The sequence below is a fragment of the Schistocerca cancellata genome, chromosome 7 (assembly GCF_023864275.1).
Source record: "Schistocerca cancellata isolate TAMUIC-IGC-003103 chromosome 7, iqSchCanc2.1, whole genome shotgun sequence".
In the NCBI taxonomy this organism is placed as follows: Eukaryota; Metazoa; Arthropoda; class Insecta; order Orthoptera; family Acrididae; genus Schistocerca; species Schistocerca cancellata.
The window spans coordinates 185214749-185240650 of NC_064632.1; the positions used below are offsets into that span (position 1 = coordinate 185214749).

At 44.8% G+C, this 25902-nt stretch overlaps 1 protein-coding gene across 1 annotated transcript in view; it reads right to left on the reverse strand.

Annotated features, from left to right (window-relative positions):
• The window catches only part of LOC126091965 (pancreatic triacylglycerol lipase-like), a 185137-nt gene that overhangs the window by 16030 nt on the left and 143205 nt on the right, over positions 1-25902 (reverse strand). Inside the window, exon 7 of the mRNA XM_049907316.1 lies at positions 14196-14352. Within this exon, the coding sequence (XP_049763273.1) occupies positions 14196-14352 (157 nt within the window). The remainder of the gene's footprint in view (positions 1-14195; positions 14353-25902) is intronic.

Here is a 25902-nt window from a genome sequence, read left to right on the forward strand (position 1 = left end):
CCTCCAGGTTGAGAACAGCTTTACTTATTTGGGCTTCCAGCAGGACAGAAAAAAATTTAGGGATTAACCCCAGATTACCGAAGGCTTCCTTATGGCATACCCGTTTTATTCTGTACAGGAGTTTCCCCACAGTATTTCATGCTCATGTAATGGTACGTAGTTGGCCAGCTACTTATCTGGAATTACGATTGATTCTTTGCGCACTTGTGTGAAAACTTAGTGGAGGGTGATTTCTCAGGAAATTATCCAGATGTTCTGATTGCAGCATATGAGAGGTTCATACTGTACTGAATTCTCAAAGTCAGAGATCATGTGCATGTCAGTAAACATAGACATTTTTTCATTCTATTCACACAAATCATCCTCGGATAGCATCAGAAAAGTATGAAGGGGGTGAGTGTTTACACCAAGTTGTAGAAAGAGGAGATACACCTTTCGTGTTGCCAAGCATTACAAAGCTGCTGTAGACAACAATGAATAATATGTAATTCTCCAACTTCTCGCAGCACAGTTCATGATGAAATAGTTCATGGGTGAACGATCAGGTATCAGCGTCAACAGGCACAACGTTTCAACATCATCAGGTGCACTGATGAACTATCTATCTCGGAGCTGACATTGGGCGTTATCCCGGCTCCTCCTCCCTACAACCTGCCCCTCCACTCATGTCAAGGAGTGATCATGCAACTAGTATCCTCCACCATACTCCCTCCCTTCAACTCGTCTCTCCAGCCTTTTTTACTGTCCAGGGACACGTGCTGGTGGCCACAAAAAACGGAGTGGCCACATATTCCCACAGTTCCTCTTCTGTTTCGCCTGTTGTACAGTCTGTATATGCTGTAGGGCTCTCTGAATTTGCCACTCTGTGTAGCCGTTCTTGTGGAACCCTGTACTCAGATGTTCATATTCGTGTTGAGGCTCTCACTGTCCAAGACAGTATGAGTGCTATGTAACAATGCTTTGAGCACTCCATTCGTCCATGCTGGGTGTCAACACCTGTTTACCTGTAGGTATATGCCAGTGTGCACTTCCTTATGGCATACATTGTGGCTCCAAGTGTCGTTCTTTTTGCTGGAACATTCAGAAAGGGAGGAATCCGCCCACTTTGATTTCCATGCTAAAACTGATGTTCTGGTATATACAGTTGAGATGTATGAGGAAATAATTTAACTGGACTCTTCCATGTGGCCATATCACAAAGGTGTCATCAGCATACTGAAGAAAAGTCAGTTTGATTTCTATTGAGGTACTCCAGTGCTTCCTCTTTGAAATGTTCCATATACGTTTTGGCAACAAGTGGTGACAGTGGACTCCCCATGGCTATTTCCTTCTGCTCATAGTAACCACCGCTGAAAAGAAAGTATGCTGATGTTGAGACATGCCTTAAAAATCTGGTTTCTCCAGATAAAATCTCTGTCCAATAGCTCTCAAGGATTCCTTTAGAACCACTCTGGTGAAAAGGGAGACAATGTTGAAGCTCATAAGCATATTGGAATCCTTAAAGTTGTTAAGACATCTAACAAAATCCATGGAGTTGCGAATGTGATGTGGACATTTTCTGATGTAGGAGCTACACATATCCTTCAGGTGTTTAGGGAGGGAGTATGTTGGGGCAACAATGTTGCTGACAGTGGGGTATAAAGGCATCTAATGTTTGTGAACCTTTAGAAGTTCATGAAGTCTTGATGGAACCAGTGCTCTCTGTTGTAGCTTCCTAACAACTTCATCAGGCGAGCCAGATTCTTTGAGAAGCAGCATGGTCTTTCTCTCCAGCCTCTAGATAATATCAGCGTCGATCTTCCAGTACTTACCATCTTCTAGAGGGCCTCACATGGTGTAAATGTAATCCTGGTAAGTTAGGACCATATTTCCATTGCCTTTGTCAGCTGCTAAGACCACAATATCTGGATCTTCTCTCAGTTCCCACATGACCGCCTTCTCCCTGCTAGAGATGTTCAGTTTCATAGGTTTTGTTCGTCTCAGAGCACAAAAGGTTTTGCGATGTACTTTTTTCAGCTGCTCCATGTGGAAGTCGAGCAGCTACCTGTTGTACTGCACTCATGTATGTGTATGTTGTATGTGGCAGGTACTGATTTAGGAATGAGTGCAATTAGAATGCTCTCTTAAGAACTGAAACCACATCCACTTTCACTTGTTTGGCGTGAGATAAATGATATTCTTGCAGGAAGCATTGGAAGATAGTCTCTCTAACATACGCCTGAATTTCGGTATTCGACATCTGTTGGTCTCCCTCTATGCAGAGTCCACTGCCACCCAGGTGTCAACCATCCGTTCGTTCATAGGTCCATGATGTTGTTAGCCAGCTGTAGACATTATTTGAATTTTTCTTTGTTAGTCAATTAAAGGCAAGTAAGTGAAGTGTTCTCTTCTATACTGTGGCTAGGATGTCACATTTCTTGATTTTTCTGGCTGCAACCGAGTCAGAGTGATCCATTATCTTGGTGAAGTTTGGCACCACGCGTTATTCATTGCATCTAAAAGGAATGCAAAGGCACTAAGAATATACAAAACTGGCCATTAAAATTGCTTCACCACGAAGATGACATGCTACAGACGCAAAATTTAACCAGCGGGAAGAAGAAGCTGTAATATGCAAATGATTAGCTTTTCAGAGCATTCACACAAGGTTGGCGCCGGTGGTGACACCTACAACGTGCTGACATGAGGAAAGTTTCCATCCGATTTCTCATACACAAACAACAGTTGACCGGCATTGCCTGGTGAAACGTTGTTGTGATGCCTCGAGTAAGGAGGAGAAATGCGTACCATCACGTTTCTGACTTTGATAAAGGTCGGATTGTAGCCTATCACAATTGCGGTTTATTGTATCGTGACATTGCTGCTCGCGTTGGTCGAGATCCAATGACTGTTAGCAGAATATGGAATTGGTGGGTTCAGGAGGGTAATACGGAACGCCGTGCTGGATCCCAATGGCCTCTTATCACTAACAGTCGAAATGACAGGCATCTTACCCGCATGGCTGTAACAGACCGTGCAGCCACGTCTCGATCCCTGAGTCAACAGATGGGGTCGTTTGCAAGACAACAACCATCTGCACGAACCGTTCGATGATGTTTGCAGCAGCATGGACTATCAGCTCGGAGACCATGGCTGCGGTTACCCTTGACGCTGCATCACAGACAGGAGTACCTACAATGATGTACTCAACGATGAACCTGGGTGCACAAATGGCAAAACGTCATTTTTTCGGATGAATCCAGGTTCTGTTTATAGCATCATGATGGTCGCATCCGTGTTTGGCGACATTGTGGTGAATGCACATTGAAAGCGTGTATTCGTCATCGCCATCCTGGCGTATCACCCGGTGTGATGGTGTGGGGCGCCATTGGTTACACGTCTCGGTCACCTCTTGTTCGCATTGACGGCACTTTGAACACTGGACATCACATTTCAGATGTGTTATGACCCGTGGCTCTTCACTCATTGAATACCTGCGAAACCCTACATTTCAGCAGGATAATGCACGACCGCATGTTGCAGGTCCTGTACAGGCCTTTCTGGATACAGAAAATGTTTGACTGCTGCCCTGGCCAGCACATTCTCCAGATCTCTCACCAATTGAAAACGTCTGGTCAATGGTGGCCGAGCAACTGGCTTGTCACAATACGCCAGTCACTACTCTTGATAAACTGTGGTATCGTGTTGAAACTGCATGGGCAGCTGTACCTATACACGCTATCCAAGCTTTCGAATCCAAACTTTCTGTAAATGCCACTCTCGAAGATCTAAGTAAAACTTTTGATTCTGCCAACCACAGAATTCTATGAAATAAGCTCCGCTCGTGTGGTTTTGAAGGCAAAGTACTATCTTTGATTATGTTTTATCTGAGTGAGAGAAATAAAATTGTACATTTTAACAGAAACAAATCAAACACACTGGGTGTAACAAGAGGTGTGCCACAAGGGTCTGTTCTTGGACCTTTGCTTTTCATAATTTATGTAAATGATTTGTCCAATATGATGCCTTGTAAGTCCGTACTATATGCAGACGACACCACCTTTCTTACAGTAGATAGGGCCTTGGACATACTCAAGTACAAAAGTGCAGAAAAACTCAAAATATCCAGTGTATGGTTCGAAGCAAATGAATTACAAATTAACCACTCTAAAACTGTAAACATTCTGTTCAGCCTATCTAACAACGACAACTGTAGTTCCTCAGTTAAGCTTCTCGGTATTCATCTGGACCCAAAATTAACCTGGGAAACACACACCAATTATGTATGCAAAAAGTTATCGTGAGTCACCTATCTGCTAACTAAGCTCAGGACTTGTGTGACGGACGAGTTACTGCTAAATGCCTATTATGCCTTTTTTCATAGCCACCTCACGTATGCAGTGCTGTTATGGGACAATTCGTCTGGGGCAAAAAGAATTTTTCTTTGGCAGAAAAAGGCCATTAGGTCTATTGCTGGAGTGAGAAACCATGTATCGTGTAGAGACTATTTCAAAAAGTTAAAAATACTGACACTTACATCACTGTTTATTCTCAGTTGCTTAGTGCACATAAAGGAAAACCAAGAAAGCTATAAACTGCGCGAGTCTGTATATAGCCATGACACACGCCAAAGGCAGATGATGGACATCCCAGTTACTAGGCTTAAAAAAACCCAAAACAGTTACACATACACAGGGATACAATTATTTAACATGCTACCATCTACAACACACAGTGTATCACTGAATGTCTTCAAAAATATTATAAAAAGGTGGTTTGGACAAAAAAGAATTCTATACAATAGAAAAATTTAAAGTACGCAATAAAAATGATCTAATCTATTAAAACTGCTGTATGACATGACAACCATATTACATGAGCACTTCTGAAACTGTTATTGTATCATGCGGTTGTGCTTTATTTACATCCCTGTAATGTATTTTTACTCAATAGTTAATTACTGTATGACATGACCACCCTATTACATAAGTTCTTCTGAAAATATTATACCATGCTGTTGTGTTTTATTTATATAATGCATTTTCCCCAATGGTTAACATGTATTAAGCCTGTCTAATTTATATTTGTTAAAATGTTTTTCTTAGCATGTGTATTGTGTTACACATACAGTATCTCCTTTTGTCATTCTGCACGACACATTTATGTTTAATGACTACTAAACACGTGTAGTATAAAACATATTTACTCATTCAGAATGTTAAAAATGTATGACTTATTTTGTAATTATATAATGTATGTAAAATGACATCAATTGCGTGAAAAATGCTTAAAGATGAATCAATAAATCAATCAATCTGTTTGACTCGATGCCCAGGTGTATCAAGGCCGTTATTACAACCAGAGGTGGTGGTTCTGGGTACTGATTTCTCAGGATCTATTCACCCAAATTGCGTGGAAATGTAATCACATGTCAGTTCTAGTATAATATATTTGTCCAATGAATACCCGTTTGTCACCTGCATTTCTTCTTGGTGTAGCAATTGTAATGGCCAGTAGTGTAGCTCCTGTGGTGGTGCAGCTTATCATGTTTCCTCAATACATACCATCCTAGTAGAGATACGTAATGTGATTCTTCAGCCTCTCCCAATGTAATTCATAATGAAACTGTTTGCAGTTGAATGGCTGGATGTCAGTGTCCTAAAGCCGCAATCGTCATGGTGGCTATCGGCACGTAGTCTGTTTAAGAAGAGGAAGGAGATATTGTCTGAAGCTCTCTGCTATAACAGCCACAAGTTCTTCCACAATACCGTTACTCATATATGAAAATACAGTGCCATCTGCCGTGAAACACAGCTACAGCTGTCAAGCCAACCACCATCGATCGCTCGTCACACTGTTAGTATCAGCCCACGTCAGCTGAGGAAGCCTACCTTAAAATGGTGGCTTGTGGCATCATTCTCATCACGTCAACCACCTCATGTGCCAAAGATTACAAAATATCTTTTGAAACTAATTATCTTCTAATACAATTTCAAATTACGCTGAAGATCAGTTTTAAGTGAGATTCAGTGCATCAAAATAGAATACAGGAACACTCAGATTGCTGGTTGTGCACATGCAACTCGAGGTGTTTCAGGAAGCATAGTCAATATTTTAGAAAATGGCAGTAAGGACTAATTCGAATAAAACATTTCATATAACGTGTCAGTTTTTTTATTGGTTGCAGACATACTGCTGCTCAGAGAATGGAATTTTCATTCCTCATGTTGGTATGCTGCTATGGGTTTATGTATCAATTGTCACATTTGTTTTGAGGATCAAGCTGCGAAATTGTGCATCTATTCTCATAACTGAATTTTTCAACTGTGATATATTGATCATTTATATTGTTTCGTTTAACCGTGCCACGCGTATTTACAGACGCTGAGTGTGCTGACGTATTCTATATTTTTGGAATTTGTACGTGTATAAATCTACATCTACATATATACACTCCGCTAGCCACCAAGCGGTGTGTGCCGGAGGGAACAATTCGCGTCAAAGTCATATTTCCTCCCCTTGTTCCACTTGCGGATCACACGAGGAAAAGCGACTGTCTGAACGCCTTAGTACGAGCTCTAATTTCCCTTATCTTTGAATGGTGATCATTGCGCGATTTGAAAGTTGGTAGTAATAATATATGCTCTACATCATCGGCGAAGATCGGATTTCGGAATTTAGTGAGCAGCCCCTTCCGTTTTGCGCGTCGTCTATGTGCAAGTGTGTCCCACTTCAAACTTTCTACGAGATTTGTAACGTTCTCGCGATGGTTAAATGTACCAGTCACGAATTTTGCCGCTCTTCTTTGGGCCTTCTCAATCTCTTGAATCAGACGCAACTGGTAAGAGTCCCATACAGACGAACAATACTCTAAGAAACTTCCTGGCAGATTAAAACTGTGTGCCGGACCGAGACTCGAACTCGGGACCTTTGCCTTTCGCGGGCAAGTGCTCTACCGACTGAGCTAACCAAGCACGACTCACACCCCGTCCTCACGGCTTTTCTTCTGCCAGTACCTCGTCTCCTACCTACCAAACTTTAATCTGCCAGGAAGTTTCATATCAGCGCACACTCCGCTGTAGAGTGAAAGTTTCATTCGAGAAACATCCCCCAGGCTGTGGCTGAGCCATGTCTCCGCAGTATCCTTTCTTTCAGGAGTGCTAGTTCTGCAGGGTTCGCAGGAGAGCTTCTGTAAAGTTTGGACGGTAGGAGACGAGGTACTGGCAGAAGTAAAGCTGTGAGGACGGGGCGTGAGTCGTGCTTGGGTAGCTCAGTTGGTAGAGCACTTGCCCGCGAAAGACAAAGGTCCCGAGTTCGAGTCTCGGTCCGGCACACAGTTTTAATCTGCCAGGAAGTTTCATATCAGCGCACACTCCGCTGTAGAGTGAAAGTTTCATTCGAGAAATATCCCCCAGGCTGTGGCTGAGCTATGTCTCCGCAGTATCCTTTCTTTCAGGAGTGCTAGTTCTGCAGGGTTCGCAGGAGAGCTTCTGTAAAGTTTGGAAGGTAGGAGACGAGGTACTGGCAGAAGTAAAGCTGTGAGGACGGAGCATGAGTCGTGCTTGGGTAGCTCAGTCGGTAGAGCACTTGCCCGCGAAAGGCAAAGGTCCCGAGTTCGAGTCTCGGTCCGGCACACAGTTTTAATCTGCCAGGAAGTTTCATATCAGCGCACACTCCGCTGTAGAGTGAAGTTTCATTCTAGGAATACTCTAAGACTTGACGAACTAACGTATTGTAAGCAAGTTCCTTTGTTGAAGGACTGTATCGCTTCTGGATTACTAGTAAACCGCAATTTAGAGTTCGCCTTGCCCGTTACTTGTGTTATCTGATCATTCCATTTGAGATCATTTCGAATAGTCACACCCAGATAGGCCTACTTGACGGATGTTACCGTCATTTATTCTGTACTCGTACATTAATGGGGATTTTCGCCTTATTATACGCAGTGGGTTACACTTACTAATATTGAGAGATAACTGCCAGTCATTACACCACGCATTTATTTTCTGCAAATCCTCATTGATTTGCTCACAACTTTCGTGTGATACTACTTTCCTGTAGACTACAGCATCATCGGCAAACAGTCTAATGCCGCTGTCAATACCATCGACCAGATCGTTTATGTAAATCGTAAAAAGCAGTGGGCCTATTACACTGCCCTGGGGCGCACCTGAAGTTACGCTTGTTTCTGTTGAAGTCACCCCATTCAGGACGACATAGCCTACTGCTTACTGTCTGTTAGAAAATTTTCTATCCAACCGCATATGCCATCGGATAGACCGTAAGCGCGCACTTTTTGGAGCAAGCGTTAGTGCCGAGCTGAGTCGAACGCCTTTCGAAAGTCGAGAAATATGGCATCAACCTGGGAGCCGGTATCTAGAGCCTGTTGTATATCATGCACAAAGAGGGCCAACTGTGTCTCGCATGACCGCTGTTTCCTAGAATTGTGCTGGTTTCTGCAGATGAGTTTCTCAGAGTCTAGAAAGGTCATTATTTCTGAACACAAAATATGTTCCATGAGTCTACAACAAATTGATGGCAGTGAAATTGGCCGGTAATTATGTGCATCCGATTTTCTATCCTTTTTGTAGATTGCCATGACCTGGGCCTTCTTCCAAATCCGTGGTACTTTCCGCTGTTCCAATGATCTCTGATAGATGATGGATAAGAATGGTGCTATATTTGTAGCATAGTCAACAAATAATCTTACGGGGATACTGTCCGGGCCAGATGCATTACTGGCGTCTAAGGATCTTAACTGTTTTACAATCCCAGATACACTAAACACTATGTCAGCCATCCTTTCGTTTATTCGATAATTGAAAGGGGGAATGGTGCTGCAGTCCTCTACCGTAAACGAGTTTTTGAAAGCTAGGTTTAGAATTTCGGCCTTCTGTTTATCATCAACCGTTACATTACCAGTACTGTCAGCAAGAGAAGGTATTGAATTATTTGTAGCGTTCATAGATTTTACGTACGACCAAAATTTTTTGGGGTTATTTTTAGAATCTGCAGATAAAATATTGCTTTCAAATTTGTTAAAAAAATCTCTCACTGACCTGACAGCTGCTTTCATTTCGCATAATTTATATTTGTCAGTGGGGCAGTGACTACGTTTAAAACGACTGTGCAAAATTCTCTGCTTTCTCAGCAACTTCCTAATATGTTTGTTGTACCAAGGTGGATCCTTTCCCTCCCCTATATTTTTGCCATGCACATACTTCTCTAGCTCATAGTGGACAATACTTTTCAATTCCGACCAAAGACGCTCAATATCTTTGTGTCCCGCAGTGAATGCTTGGAGCTGACTATGAAGATATTCATTAATGACACTTTTATTTGCTTTCCCAAACAAGAAAACTCTACGCTGTTTCTTTGGTTTTTTTGCAACTTCCACTGACATAGAAGCCACAGCGACATTATGGTCGCTAATACCTTCTTCTAGATTAACTGCCTCAAATAGATCAGGTCTGTTTGTCGCCAAGGTATCTAATATGTTCCCACCTCGAGTTGGTTTTCTAACCAATTGCTCAAGGTTGTATGTTGAGAGCGCTTAACACGAGTCTTTTCTTCTGCCCTCTGTGATAAACGTGTAATTTTCCCACTCAATGGATGCCAGATTAAAGTCTCCACCTATAACTAATTGATAATTTGGATACTTATTTCCTATGTTCTCAAGACTTTGCGTGAAACGTTCTGCGACGTTTGTTGCTGATGCTGCTGGTCTATAAAAACGTCCTAATACAATGGTCAATCCTTGTCTGACTGACAACTTTGTCCGATCTGATTCACAGCCCGACCCAGTATTGATCTCAACTGCGTTTAAACAGCTTTTAACTGCAAGGAACACACCACCTCCCATAGCATCAGTCCTATCCTTCCTAAAAATTGTCTAATCCGAGCTCAAAACTTCACTGCTGTTTATGTCTGATTTCAACCAGCTTTCGGTACCTAATACAATACTGGTATTGCCACTGTTTATTTCGGAGAGTAACTCGGGGATCTTGCTACAGATACTTCGACAATTTACTAACATGAGGTTTAGCATATTTAAATCCTTTGGAATGACCTGTTTAGGCGAGCTAACTATTTTTACAGTCGGCACATCCACATCGGTGTCATGAACTGGTAATTTTCAGGCCAACGGTTTGTTTCCCGTGGGGAGGAGCCTAATCTAAAAAAACTCCCATGTGCACGCCACAAGTAACGTTCCACATTATATATGAACGGCCTCTATCGTTATGTACAACAGATTCAACACCATCGAGAAGGAGATGAAGGTAGACGATCGGGATTTTTCCGATGGTGAATTTCAAATGATTTAGTAATACTATTAATATTGCTTAACAAGGATATCACTTTCATTCGTGATGTTATCAGTAAGAATCGTAACTTATATTGGTGTAAAACTCCACATGCGTTTGTGGGAGAGACATTTTCAAGAATGCTCCTCTGTAAATATGTGGAGTGCCATGATGCGCGCTATGATCAGTTTATTCGGCCTTACTGCATCGTCTTATAGGGTGCTGTTATCTACACTTTCTTGAAAATGAGCTTCCAACCTTATTGGCTGTAGAAAGATGAGGAGGTTCTTCCATCATGATGAGGCTCCCACACATTCTATTCATTCAGTATATATCATCTAGATCTAATATTCCCCGGAAGATGGGTCGGCGGAACTCTTCAGTGAGAACCCCCGTTTCTCCACAGAATCATAATCAGCAATAAAAAACGGTCGTTCCCACTGAATATTTTAAAGATGCCTTCCCCCTCTCTTCCCCCCCCTCCCCCCCCCCCCCCCCCCCCCGCCACCACCACGCACACACGGGGGCGCGGTTGGCCGGGGTCGACTGTGGTCTCATTGAATGTCCCTCTGCGAGACAAATTTTCGAGATTTTTCAATGTTTTCAGTTAAAATGAACACCCTCTACAAAAATTTGAGGAATCGTATTTTGCCATAGCAAATTATTGCAAAAGTTATCAATACATTTGTACCGATGTTTTAATTAATTGATAGAAGTAAAATATAGTTTTGCAGATGTAACAAGTTACCTGTATCGAGGTATTTTCCCCCCTCCCCCCCCCCCACCACACACACACACACACACACACACACACACACACACACACACACACACACACACACGCGCGCGCGCGCGCAAACCTATTACATCAGTGTGGATCAGAGGGGGTCCTTTTAATAAATATAAGTAATACTGAGAAAAAATTTCTGAGAAGGAAAACAAGAATGATAACTTGCATTACACAGTGGGAGATGACGTAGTGAATTTGGGTAAAACGAAAGGAACGAAAAGAGATGCACAATTTCAAAAATTTTTGGGCTGTAGCTGAATGTGTGTCATTACATTAGAACGAAGTTTTATTATGGTATATGAAAATTTAGGTTATGATGAACAAGGTTACTAGATCTGAAGGAGTCGATTTGAAGCAGACTGAGTGCTTGCAGTCAATCTTTGGTTGGTGAGAAGAGTTGAGAATTCGACTGAATTACGAGGGGCGCTCAGTAAGCAGTGCAACACATTTTTTCTGAAAGCAGGTTGGTTTTATTCAGGAATTTAATGCACTATATTATTCCCCACTCTTTCGGCTACAAAACCATATTTTTCAACATAATCTCCATTCAATGTGACTGCCCTACGCCACTTTACTGGGAGAGCCTAGAGCCTGTATGCCCGCATGGCAACACTCTGTTGGTCATTGTCGGAATCAATGTCTTGCTGCATCAATAACCTCACCATTATCCACGCACTGCTTTCAGCAGAGTGCTTTCTTCAGTGGGTCAAACAGATGGAAGTCAAAAGGTGCAAGATCTGAGCTGAGGAAGAACAGTCCAATGAAATCTTGTGAGCTCCTTTCGGTTGCGCAGATCTGTCTGAGCCCTTGCATTGTTGTGGAGAAGTTCGTTTGCATTCTTGCGGCGAGAACACGCTGAAGTCGTTTCTTCAATTTCGTGAGGGTAGCACATTACACTTCCGAGCTGATTGTTGCACCACGAGGGAGGCCAAAAACAAAATAACCCTTTCAGATGTCGAGAAGGCCCTCACTATGATTTCACTGGCTGAACTTGTTGTTCAGAGGTTAAAGTTGCTGTGGCGACACCAGAGCGATTGCTCCTTTGTTTCCGTTTCGGAGTGATGAACCCATGTTTCATCGCCTGTGGTGATGTTCGACAAAAAGTTGTCACGATCAGCCTCCTAATGCGCAAGCAATTCCGCGCAGGGAGCCCTTCGTTGTCCTTTATGGTTTCGTGTTAGGTGGCGAGGAACCCAGCAGATGCACTCCTTCGAGTATCCCAAATAGTGGACGAGTTTCTCAGCACTACCAACAGAGACGTCGAGTTGACCAGCGATGTGTTTCCGATCTGTGGATCACCTTGAATGAGAGTGTCCGCGCGTACCAACATTGCGGGATTCATAGCTGTGTGTGGCCGGCTGGCACCCAAGAGATCGGACAAATTGGCGCGACCATGTTGCGATTACAACAGACTCCTGGCCCAAAAACTCACCATGCTTTTGTTCACTGCCAGGTCGCCGTAAACATTCTGCAATCGCATATGAACACCATGATGCTCTGGTTCTCCGCCAAAGGAAACGTACCTCCATCACAGACGCCATTTTGAAGGCTACGAACAGCGCTGCTACTTATCGGAACTTCATGAAACTACACTACTGGCCATTAAAATTGCTACACCAAGAAGAAATGCAGATGATAAACGGATATTCATTGGACAAATATATTATACTAGAAATGACATGTGATTACATTTTCACGCAATTTGGGTGCATAGATCCTGAGAAATCAGTACCCAGAGCAACCACATCTGGCCGTAATAACGGCCTTGATACACCTGGGCATTGAGTCAAACAGGGCTTGGATGGCGTGTACACGTACAGCTGCCCATGCAGCTTCAACATGGTACCACAGTTCATCAAGAGTAGTGACTGGCGTATTGTGACGAGCCAGTTGCTCGGCCACCATTGACCAGATGTGTTCATTTGGTGAGAGATCTGGAGAATGTGCTGGCCAGGGCAGCAGTCGAACATTTTCTGTATCCAGAAAGGCCCGTACAGGACCTGCAACATGCGGTCGTGCATTATCCTGCTGAAATGTAGGGTTTCGCAGGTATTCAATGAAGTGAAGAGCCACGGGTCGTAACACATCTGAAATGTAACGTCCACTGTTCAAAGTGCCGTCCATGCGAGCAATAGGTGACCGAGATGTATAACCAATGGCACCCCCATCGCCATCCTGGCGTATCACCCGGCGTGATACGCCAGGATGGCGATGACGAATACACGCTTTCAATGTGCGTTCACCGCGATGTCGCCAAACACGGATGCGACCATCATGATGCTGTAATCAGAACCTGGATTCATCCGAAAAAATGACGTTTTGCCATTCGTACACCCAGGTTCGTCGTTGAGTACACCATCGCAGGCGCTCCTGTGTGTATTATGCAGCGTCAAGGGTAACCGCAGCCATGGTCTCCGAGCTGATAGCCCATGCTGCTGCAGACGTCGTCGAACTGTTCGTGCCGATGGTTGTTGTCGTGCAAACGTCCCCATCTGTTGACTTAGGGATCGAGACTTGGGTGCACGGCCGTTACAACCATGCGGATAAGATGCCTGTCATCTCGACTGCTAGTGACACGATGCCGTTGGGATGCAGCACGACGTTCCGTATTACCCTCCTGAACCCACCGATTCCATATTCTACTAACAGTCATTGGATCCCGACCAACGGGAGCATCAATGTCACGATACGATAAACTGCTATCGCTATAGGCTACAATCCGACCTTTATCAAAGTCGGAAACGTGATGATACGCATTTCTCCTCCTTACACGAGGCATCACAATTTGTGTATGAGAAATCGGCTGGAAACTTTCCTCATGTCAGCACGTTGTAGGTGTCGCCACCGGCGCCAGCCTTGTGTGAATGATCTGAAAAGATAATAATTTGCATATCACAGCATCTTCTTCCTGTCGGTTAAATTTCGCGTATGTAGCACGTTATCTTCGTGGTGCAGCAATTTTAATGGCCAGTAGTGTATTGGGATTAAGGCGGGAATATTCCACGATCTCCCATAGAAAACTCAGCATCTTTTTCAACCAAAATTGGCCGAAAAAACGTGTTGCATTACTTATTGAACGCCCCGCGTACGTCACAGAGGAGGAGCCGTGTGGGCCAGCTTACGTGCGGGGGACGCGCTCGCCCATGGGCACGGGCTGGCCGCGGCACTTGCGCTCCTTGTAGCTGCCCCACGAGTCGCAGGGCACGGCCAGGAAGGCGTCGCCGGGAGCCGTGATGGACTCCGCGAAGAACTCGTGGGCGCGCGCGTGGCTGCACGCCTCTGCAACAAACACACTCTAGGCATTCCACTCTGCGAGAGATCAGTGAGTCGTCTCGTGTGTGCGTGCGCGCGCCTGTGTGTGTGTGTGTGTGTGTGTGTGTGTGTGTGTGCGTGTGTGTGTAAGTCATACCACAGTACAACAATTGGAAGAAGACAGTGAACGGTAATGACTTCCGAGTAGGAGTAAGTGGTACTTAGTCTTGTAGAAGATTAGCGTCCAGTCGATACTTGTTCTGTTGTACATGAAATGGGCATCGCGCACAGCACTGTGTGCGAGAAGTGCGAGCCTTAACTCCTGCTGACTTTGGACCTTTCATTGAAAGAATGAGTGCTCCAGTACTGAATGGTCGTACTAATTCTCCAGTGTATGTACTTTTCTCTGGATTCATCAAAAGGAAAGAAGTTTAGAGTTCACATCCCGCCGACAGTGTGGTCATTAAAGACAGAGCAGAAGCTCAGATTACGAAAGGATGGGGAAGGAAATCGTCTGTGGCCTTTTCAAAGGAACCATCCCAACGTTTGCCTGGAGCGATTTAGTGAAATCACGGGAAAACAAAATCTGCTTGGCTGGACGAGGATTTGAACCGTCGTGCATGCGTCAAGCATGCTAATCGCTGTGCCAGCTCGCTCATTGGGGATTAATCAGAGACGAATTGCTCGATAGTCACAGTGATCGTGTATGGACTTTTGAGCTTCCCCACACAACAGTTGTGAAGATCAGTCAATGCAAATTTGAAGGAACTTGTGTATTGGCATGCTTGATATTTCTTACTCACTAGTTGATCAAATTAGTTTCAGGGTAAGTCCAACGGCAATATTAAATTTAAATATATTATTTTTTAAAAATGTAAACAACCTTTGACCACTGTGTCTGGAATAACAACATAAGAAATGTAATAATAACATTTGTTACAGAAATGGTAGTGGTGGCAGTGTAAATGCTAGGGATAATTGAGTAATAGGGTAAAGGGCTAAGACTAGTAGCAGCGACGTATTATTTTGTAACTAATTATAGTTTTCGTTGGATATAAATGCTTCCACAGTGTGGTCCATGGTACCAGGACATTTTTGAAATGGCTAATATGCACATAGGTTGATAAGGTGAGGTAATGAGCACTCACTGGCTTTGCTATATAACGACATTTCAGTATATATGGTACAGTGGACCATAAGGCTTCGCGTGTTTGTATGACGCGTTTTTGCGAACAGTGAATGTGTCACGGCAGCTCGGAGCCTTTTTCTCACGATCACTCCAAAGTCGAGATGCAAGAAGACATGTGAATTATGTGAAGTCGTGAATCAGTGCAGACTATTTTACACGAAGATTTGAAATTACATGAATCTAGGATGTTGTTCAACAGCTCAACGCATCAGATAATGTGCAACGAGAAACCTGCAAATGCAAGTGCTGCTTGAAGAACGTGGAAATGCAGCAATCATCACGAGTAAGGAGGCTCATTACAATTTGTGTGAGAAGGTCAGTAAACTGTATCCCTGGTATTGGGACAGTGAAAATTTACAAAAATTCACAAAAAAAACCTCACATATTACAGCGTGTAACAGTCTGGGTTAAGACTGCTATTTTCGCTATCATTTCCCCATAACTGTTGAAGATTAAAATGGTGGCAGCATGATAGAGCTGAATGCTACGTTCACACCGTTAGCTCTTTCTTATAACCACAACTAATAAAATGATGTCTACTAAACAATCAAAATGTATGTTCCCGGAAGAATGGTTTAACCACACATTTTTTTGAGGGGTTATCCCTATTTACTTGCCATGTTTACACTAAAACCCCCACATTTTAGCCGAACCAAAAAAGGCGAACAAGCAGAGAGTGGTAAAAATTGATCATGAGGTGTTGAAACTCACATGATTGAAAACTAAATTCAAGGAAATGACATTTCCTATGTTATTTTATCTTTAAATCTTATGGTGCAACAAATGACATGCGGTTACCAAGTTTTACATGTAATAAAATTACATTTACATTAAAATCTCATCCAGAATGGTTCATTTAAAAAATTTCCGTTCGCTATAATTATTCAGCTTCTCCTTGCATACTTCAAGTCAAGATATTCATAGTTCATTGATGAACTGCTGTATATCAAGGTTCAATGGGTGTGTAGTGAGTGAAGTATTATGAAACAATGTGTGTACAGTATGTGCAGAGACTGATAGTGAGATATGAGTGAACAGTGTGGCATTACATTATTTAATAAGTTATTTGTGAAAAAAGTATTGCATACCAGGAGTAAAATCTAATGATTGTCTCTGACTACAAGTTTGTAAATATATGTGTATACGAATTAGCTTATTTTAAATTGGCCTAAACTTGTAAATACTTTGACATGTCCTATATCCTTCTAAAAAGGGTTCACAGATGAATAAAGCTACTACTACTACTACTACTACTCCAATATTTCTGTGAGTGATCACCCTGCCATCACCAGGTCTGCTGATGAACTGACTGATTAATGAGGAATTTATCTGGAGGAGCTTGTGGGGGCACTTCTGGTATTCACTTTACAGCCAAAACCGACCAGAATTGCTGGTGCCACGTTTTTTGATTTTCTGTTTAGATTCAATATTTGGTGGTTGGTCTCTTGGTGCGTACAATAACTGATCTAACTTGTCGGACAGTGAACACATTATTTCTTGAGTGATCCGTTCCAGTGCCTTGCTGGGGTGGGGAATTGCATTGTCTTTTTCTTGTTGTAGGGCAGCTGTCGTCACGTTGTGTCGTGCTACGGCTCTGTTCTGTTTTTTCTGCCCGTTCTGGCTCGACTGGTCATTGTTGGCGGGTAATTCGCTGCTCTCACTTCAACAAGGGGATTGCGCAATGGCATCCCCACCACTGCTGCCTGCCTTCGTCTGCTTGTGCTGTAGGCCATAATCTTGTCAGCCAGTTGCTGTTGCACTGCTGGCTTCACTTTTGGGACCAGTTCATTTTCTGACAACCCCTTTTCCAACTGGACCTGACGCATTTCCATATACATTTTAAATTTCCTCCAACTGGCCACACGCTTGCCGACCCACTTCCAGCATCATGGCGTCTTCTTGTGTCCCTGTCAGCATTCTTTGGAGGTGTGAACGTCAGTGCATTTAATGTGATAGGGTTCCTATTGCAGTACTTGATCACATGCCCATACTGTTGGCAGCTGAAGCACTGTGAGGATTTGTCGAATTCTGACGGCATGGGATCGACCGTTATCGTCACATCAAAGAATTTTCTGATGGCGAAAATGTCGATTTTCCACTTCGACCAGCATGGCTCCATGAAAAGCCACACTGGCGCTCTTGTTCTGTCTGTCTTCTGGTATAGTAAAAAATCACCATAGAAGCCCATATCTGCTGTTTCTTCCAGGAAGGCTCCAATTTCCATCATCCATGGAAGGCGTCTTATGATGACTTTGACCATATACCCCCTCCACCTTCATCCAGTATGTGGTACCTTTGCAGTGACGTAGGCAGCTAGTGTTTGTTTGCGCTTCCCTGTCGTCATCATTTTTGGAAAGAGATGGTCATTGGCTTTCCTCATGTACTGGAGAGTGCTGTGAACCCTTGAGTCCTCAGCAATCTCTTTCCTCAGCTGTGGCCAGCACGCCTTCCTGTTGTCTTATATAACTACATCATAGGTGTGTCGTCCTTTTTCTCGATCTGCTTTGGCAACTGGGTGATGTCACATCACTGTCTGCCAGCTGTATGCCCTTGTTATGGCAGCAGCTGGTGCTGGTACTGACGCTGTTTTTTCATTGCCACATACCACAGCTTGTGGCTGAAAATGACGACTCCTGTCGTTGGTTTGCCTTCTTCTTGTCCTGAACGCCTTTGGGTGCTGCTGCAGGACTCACAATTACTCCTAACAAAGAAACATGACAATTGGGAGGCGCCTTGATAAAGATCCCCCCTAACATTGCCTTCCTAACCTCTACCACTGCCGAGCTCCTCACTCGATTCTCTCACTGAGCAAACTGTCTGATTAGCATCTGATGTGTCTGTATTTTGTATCTTATAAGCACCACAGGGCTTTTACCATCTGACTTCTTATATGAACTTATGATTTTTGGGATGGTGGTTCTTGGGATCTGAGCTCCTGTATGACTTGAGGGATTGTCCTCTGGTTATCTGAAGATAATTTCCTGATGTGCTAGGCAGAGCTACCAAGTTGGTAGTATTGCCCGATGGATGACTAATGATTTGGAAAGGTAATGACAGCTGAACAGGTTTCGATAGAAACCTTCTTCTGAGGGGTCATCTGTATTTCAATATTCCTTTGGAAGTGAATGTAGCACTCCATCTGACGCAGGGCTGCTGCTGTTTCATTGCCCCAGTCTTCTAGAGAGAGGAACTGAGACCATGAGCTGACTTGAATAGCTCAGTGATCTCTTGCAACTCCTTTATTGTCTTGGTGAGTGGCTAAAGTATCACATGTGTCGCCACCTCTGTGGCCACCAGCTCTGTTTGAGTAGCTGCCCCTGAGATCTCCCACGTTCTTGCAGGGGCCACGACGGTAGCTAGATGTTCAGTCTATGTGGCTGTGCTGACATATGTTGGCGGCCTTTTCACGATTACTTGCAGCGCATTCTGCTACTGCGAACATCTTGATGCAGTTCACACCATGCACAGCAGCTTCCTCAGTCGTGGTGCACAGTGTGGCGCCCATTTATCCGATGGTGGCTTGGCAGCTGGCGCGAACTCTGCCACCAGCGGATTGTCTAGCCACTCTGATGTCTCAGCAATATGTGCTGCAGCTCTCAGTGTCGGGACACGTCCCACTCCCACTCTCATTAGGTGGAGGGCGAGCCCTCCACAGCACACTGGTTTCACTACCTGGCAGTCGCTTGGTGGACCTGTGACCAAGTTTGTGACCTGATTTCTCCTTGAGAGCCCGCATCTCGTGGTCGTGCGGTAACGTTCTCGCTTCCCACGCCCGGGTTCCCGGGTTCGATTCCCGGCGGGGTCAGGGATTTTCTCTGCCTCGTGATGGCTGGGTGTTGTGTGCTGTCCTTAGGTTAGTTAGGTTTAAGTAGTTCTAAAATCTAGGGGACTTACGACCACAGCAGTTGAGTCCCATAGTGCTCAGAGCCATTTGAACCAATCTCCTTGAGAGCGTGTTGGTACTTGCTGCAGCCACACCAGCTTGTCACGTGCACTCTCTTGCAGTTTTAGAATGTGGGGTCAGCTTCTGGATCCCTCATGCTTCGTCTGCTGTAATGTTTGCACGCACTTTTTATGTATGCCACTACATTCTGGCAGTGTCTTATGACGTGGACAAACTCTTTGTGGTTGTAGCACTGTGGTTGTTTGTCAAAGTGCTTCAACATTATCTCGACAGTCATGGTGATCCTCAGGACTTCTGCGGCTTAAAATTTTTTTTCTAGGCCTGGGTGAGCCTCTCGTCTCGTGTGGGTGGTGTGTCACACAGTTTGAAGGTGAAATGGTTGGGGTATATCAGTTTGAGCACTGGTGCAGCTCAACTGTACCCTAAAGGAAGTCCATCTCTTCAAAGTATTTGACCACCTCTTGACATGTGAGCTATCAGGACAGACCTCAGATGAGTGGCTTGTGGTAGCATCAGTGGCTGTTTCTACTGCTGCTCGAGGTGGTTGGCTTCTTGACTGTATGTTCTCAGAAGCCGCTGACCACCTGCTCTCGGTCCATGCTGTCTTGGGGAATATGACCTTGGCTGACCAGTCTGACCAGTCTGACACTGTAGCCTGCCTTGGCTAGCTGCGCCAAGTCAGTATGGATTGCCTTCCATGAAATGTTGCCAGTTAATGGATGAAGACTGATAATCTTCTACTGACATGGGCGAGAGGGGCAGCTGGTCGCCTGTCACCTGTGCTTTGGCACTTTCTTCGTCAGTGCCGGGTGAAGGCAGTTAGTCTATGGTGACAGAAGCTTCTGCCACCGTTTCCGGTTTGGCTCTCTCAGTGTCTTCTTGAAAAGCCTCCTCTTCTGGCATGTGTGTTGACCACCGTGCTTTCTGCCATTGATGCCCTCTTCTCCTTTTGCTAGACATTGAGACATGATGAGTAGTCAAGAGTCACAGCACAGTGTGCAGTAGTGGCAATGTGTATGCTTCGGCTGCTTGAACTGAATTCCAGAAATGACTGACTAGCTGACACTGACTGATGGACCCTGCCCTTGGTCCAAGGTGTAAGGAGTTTGAACAGTTAGCTGCCAATCCTCCTGTTTCTGTCTGGTTGGTGATGATGATGACCTCTCATTAGTGGATTAGTGGACTGGCTTGAAGGTTATCTGGAAAATCATAGAGAAACATAGGTTCCAGTCAGTCCGTCGTTAGTGATGTTTCCTGTCTTCTTCTTCTTCTCTGGCGGGTGAATTTCATCTTGGCGAGGGTGGAAAAATCCAGTGGTTGTAAACTCTCCTGGAAGAACTTGACCGCTTCGTCAGTCATGTCCTTCCAGTCTCAGTGGGTGAAAATATGATAGGAATTTATTAGTTCCAGGTCCACTGGTAGGATGAACTCCTGGTCTTTGAATTCCAATTCAAGGATTCGCACCCCCATTGGAAATCGTGGGGTTGGTGTGGGAGATTAGATATGTCTATGGCAGAGAAGGGATATGGAAAGCATGATGTGGATAGGTGCCATCGTGGAGAGAGATGGCCTAAGCACCATCTTCATGCTGTTCTCGTCTGGAAGGGGCAGATACTCGAATGAGGGTTCCGTATCTTCTTCTTTCGTCTTTGCTTCTGTTACTTCTGGAGAAGCAGCAGATGAGGGTCACCTCCCGAGCTTCCTGCATCTCTGTAGGGCCAATGTGGCAACTGCATCCATGCTGTCCGCCTGCACAGCTGGGTAGGCTCCATGGCCACCACTTCAGCTGACTGTCTTTCTCCATCAGCCTGGTTACTGACCATCTGTGTTCCTACATCTACCCACACCTACATGGTGCTGGGCGCCCTTCCTGTGTTGTGTGAGACACATGAGCCAGGGCCTCGTGTATGTTCCACATCCAACCCTGCCTTCAGGGCCACCTTCACTTGAGTGCAGCAGCTGAATCATCGGTGATTTTTCTCAACACTGCACGGAAGCCACCGTTTTCTTCTTTGTTGCAGCGTGGCCCCCACTTCCCCCTCTTCAGCCAGTGTCAACTTGCTGGGGGAGCGGGGTGATTGCCGGCACCTCGTTCTCAGTATTACAGGGCACCGCAACCACTTCTACGAGTATTGTGGCCTTACAGGAGTGTCTCCTCCTCTTCCTGTTCCTCTTCTTGTCGCGACTCCAGTTATTTATGTAACTGCAGCTGAGATGGTTTACCACGTGTGTGTAACTGCAGTTGACATGCGATGCAGGTTCGTCACATGTCTCGGTGAAGCTGCATGTCTCATGTGCGTTCGCACACTTCAGATGTGGAACTGCATTTCTGCACTACTTGGCAAGTTGCTACCAGTTACTGACAGCAGTACACTGCTCTTCCTTCGTCTAATTCTTCTTGCCCTCGCGGTCGTTCCCGACCAACTTGAGCAGGAACTCAACAACGACAGCGACTCGCCTCTCTTTCCACTTCCAGCCACGTCGGATGTGTAGCTCAGCGAGACGAGCGGTGGCAGCTACGATGCGACCTGTAGGAGTCGAGCAGCAGAATGATGACTGCTTGGCGGTCGAAGCGGCGCTTTTCTCTCTCCTCCCGCTCCCTCCGACCTGCCACTGTGTCAGCTGTCAGCTCCCAGCACCTATCCTGCCGCACTCCGCCCTCCGATGCGTCATTCCGTCTTCGGTTCGTGTCCAGGAACGCGTGCTGGTGGCACCTCTGCTGTTCCTCTGAAAAGACGACGGATTCGCGCCTACCCACCCGGATGATGAAGACGGTATCGAGATTCATCAGAGCATGCAGCGCCCTGCCAATGCGCCAACGTCCAGTGCTGAAGGTCACATGCTCATTTCAGCCGTAGGTGCCGATGTCGTGGTGTCAACATTGGCACATGCATGGTTCTTCGGCTGTGGAGGTCCCTTGTTAGAAGTGTTCGGTGCACAATGTGTTCAGACACACGCTGCCCAGCATTAAAGTCTGATGTCACAGTTCGCCGCTTCTCCTGTCTTAACAGTCTGCTCAGCCTATGGCGTCCGAAATCTGTAATGACGGGTGGCTGCCCAACCCAACGATGTCTGGACGAGGTTTCAGGTTGGTTTCGCCACGCTTTGAAGGCACTCATCCCAGCACTTCTCAAACACCCGGCAAGCCATGCAGTTTCCGAAACTCTCGCGCCGAGCCTCCGGGCCACAACAATCTGCGTCAGTGAAACTCAGATAGTCGCGAGCCTGCCCCATACTACACACGGACAGTACGCTCACTAATGCTACATGCATCGTGCGTGTGTCTGATTGGCAGTCATTCCTCGCCAGGTGACGCAGCTGTCACTTGGACGGGTTTATATCGATAGTAGGTTGGTGATCATAATGTTCTGGCTTATCACTGTATATACACAGCTTGTCATCGGCATAGGATTTGTTTACATTTTATTTAATCTGTGTTAATTTCATGAACTGACTCGTTCTATGATCTTGGAGATTTGCTTCTGGTTGATCGTTACGGTACTAGACGTGTGATACAAAACTGGTAGCACTGGCGTCGTCCATTCGATTTCCCTTACAGACGCCTTACATTTTCCCAGAACTCTTCCGACACATGTAAGTCTTCTGTTGGCCTTGAGTGCGTCATTTCCTATCGATTCTGTAGCCACTAAATACTGGTACGATGTAATGTAGTCAAGAAATTCACCACTAATCTTGTGATCAGATGTTACATATATTTTATCTGTCCCACACGTGATGCTACAGTGGTCTCCGCTGGCACGTGGCAACACTAAGGTCACTGGAGGGCAGCCACTGGTCAAGCTTCCGAATCTCTTTCGATACTTTTATACGGAAATTTCCGTTACAAACTTCTAGGACTTGCAGATTTGAGTGAGTTCATAGTATTCTGAATAGTATTCTGAATAGAGGTCCATGTCCGGAACATTTGAAAATAGGTAGGTAACGCGGCCACTTTTACAAGTAATTTATTAGGCGTGACCCAGTACATAACTTGTTTTACAATTTCATTAATTAATAACAAAAGAAACAAAAAGGAAACATAATCAGTTTTCGCAAACACCACAAATAGCCTTCCAATTCGGGTGTGCTGCGTCTCCTTGGAGCACCAGAGTCGCAATTGCTGACGGTGAAGGTACGCTTCTCGAAGCTGTTGCGTAATTGTGGCGAAAAGGGTATGCGATGGAGTCAGACATTGTGAATAACGATCTTGCTAAAGGCGACGTGCAGCTTTTCCATTACTGCGAGCTTCGCCATACAGAGGGATCATGTCGGTGTATTCTGCAGACGTGTTCTCAACTATGAAGCGTGAGAGGTAGGATAGTCGATAAAAAGACATCAGCCGATCCGACGTAAACACTCCGCACTATGACTACCCCGTTGCATACCTATCTAGCAAATATATTTTCAAACTGCTGTACTACAGAAACTGTATGTTTCCAAACATAGGCTCCAGTTAAAAATATTGTCTACCTACTCTCCTCTACAAGTCCTAGAAGTTTGTACGGGAATTTCCGAACACCATCACTGCTACCGAAAGAAAGTAGTCGCTAAACGTTCTGTCTCCATTTACGTGTGCATAGTATCAGTGGATGCTACAGCAATTGCTTTCTGATACTGGTACTGTGAATAAACTGATAAAACATGTTTTTTCGTGACGATATGTTTCGTTTAATTCAAGTAAACCACTGACATTGGTCTCGTTTCCTCGTGTATTTGGCTTATAATAGGGACGTGACGTCTACATGCATATTTCACTAGCATTTTCTTCTTTGGAAGTGGTGCCATTAAAAAAAAAATATAGATAATAAATAAATTAAGAGCGCACACCATTATGGTGAACAGTGAAAGACAACTAGGCTGACGATGAAGTCTGGTGGTAATGCCAGTAACACAGACCCTGGGCAGCTGCGGGGCGGAGAAGAATTGTTTTAGGTTCAGCACCTCACCTCTCACAGGAATTCATCCGAGATGCCTAATGCACAGATAGATGCGGCTGAATGACGACATCGGTAGGTGCTGTGATTCATTGATACCTTTTCTATTCGTTCCTGAAATCGGCCTCGGACGTACAGCGATAGTAGGTGAGGTGCGAAGAATTTCGGGTGCTCAAGACGAGACAATAAGTGTGATTAGTGGTGGGGGGAGGGACGCGGTGTTGATATGTACAGACATCGCCAGGCGACCACAGGCTACTATGGGGGCAATTCGAAGACTGGAGCGGTTTGTGTTCGCACTTCTTTACTGTGTATTATTGGTCGACAAAGGGTGCATTTGGCCACAGAAGATTTCCCAGCCGACACCAACGAGCTGGAACGAGCGAGGACCTACTCGTAATCGAGGAGCACGAGACGTGTTACTCAATAAAGCCTCGCACGGTAACAGCCTAGCGATGTCATCTGCTGCTTCCATTGGGGCCAAATGCACAAACTCGGACCGCTATTGATTTAACTACAAGTTTTGTGTTGTTGCATGTACTCGTTTAAAAGGAGTATGCATGCGATGATGCGTTTATGAGAATGAATGTGTGTGTTCTCTCTCCGCAACTGCTACATTCATCGTTATGTCACGTAATTCTATTCTGTGGCTTGACTACTGTCCCATTCAGTGCTATTTCAGGTGTCAGGAGTTTGAAGTTAATTTGTAGTGTATGTCGCATTGTGTCCTAACGGATGATAGGCGTTTAATTTTAAGGATAATTTCCTTAGGACATATTCCATAGGGAATTATAATTCGAAATACTTCCAAAGCATGTTTTTGCTTTGCAAAGTGTACACTGTGTCAAAAAACATGAAGCACACACAATGCAAGGAAAAAAACGTAACAGGTTGAGAGGGCGTATAAAGTTATTTCAGTGATTACAAAATGAGTCAAATTTACGAAGAACTTAGCTGTGCGAGCCGACTTATCAATTTGATGTTGAACCCATTCTGGCCTGGATTCCTGATACGGTTGTATCCTTACCTAACGCAAGATGGCCCACAACTGTTGTAACTGGTCCTTTATTTCCGGAATACTGGGACTAGGACGATTTTTTTTTAGGGCGCAAAAACAACTAAGATCATACGCTCCCATGTCAGAACCTTAGAACACTAAGACGAGGAAGGAGTTAAAACCGTCTAGACGTTAAGCACACTAGATGTAAAGAAAGAGAGCTAAGAATATGGTGTGGGACCATGACTCAACAAATGGCGATGGCTGAAACGACAGTGTCCAATACGCAAACTAGCAAAAATGATGTCCTCGCAGCGAGAGGGCCGAGATGAGGACAGCCAAATCGCTGGGAGAGGTTTAATTTCTCGAGCTTGTCCCCATGAAGGGAAGACCTGTGGCCACGCCAAAGTGACACCACCTGCTGACAGACTGCAGATTATCGGAAGGAATGGAAGAACTAGCGGGCCGAGGTATGAGGGCTGCAGCCTTGGCAGCAGCGTTTCCCGTCAGACCGACGTGACCAGGGACCCACATAAACATCACAGTGGCTCCT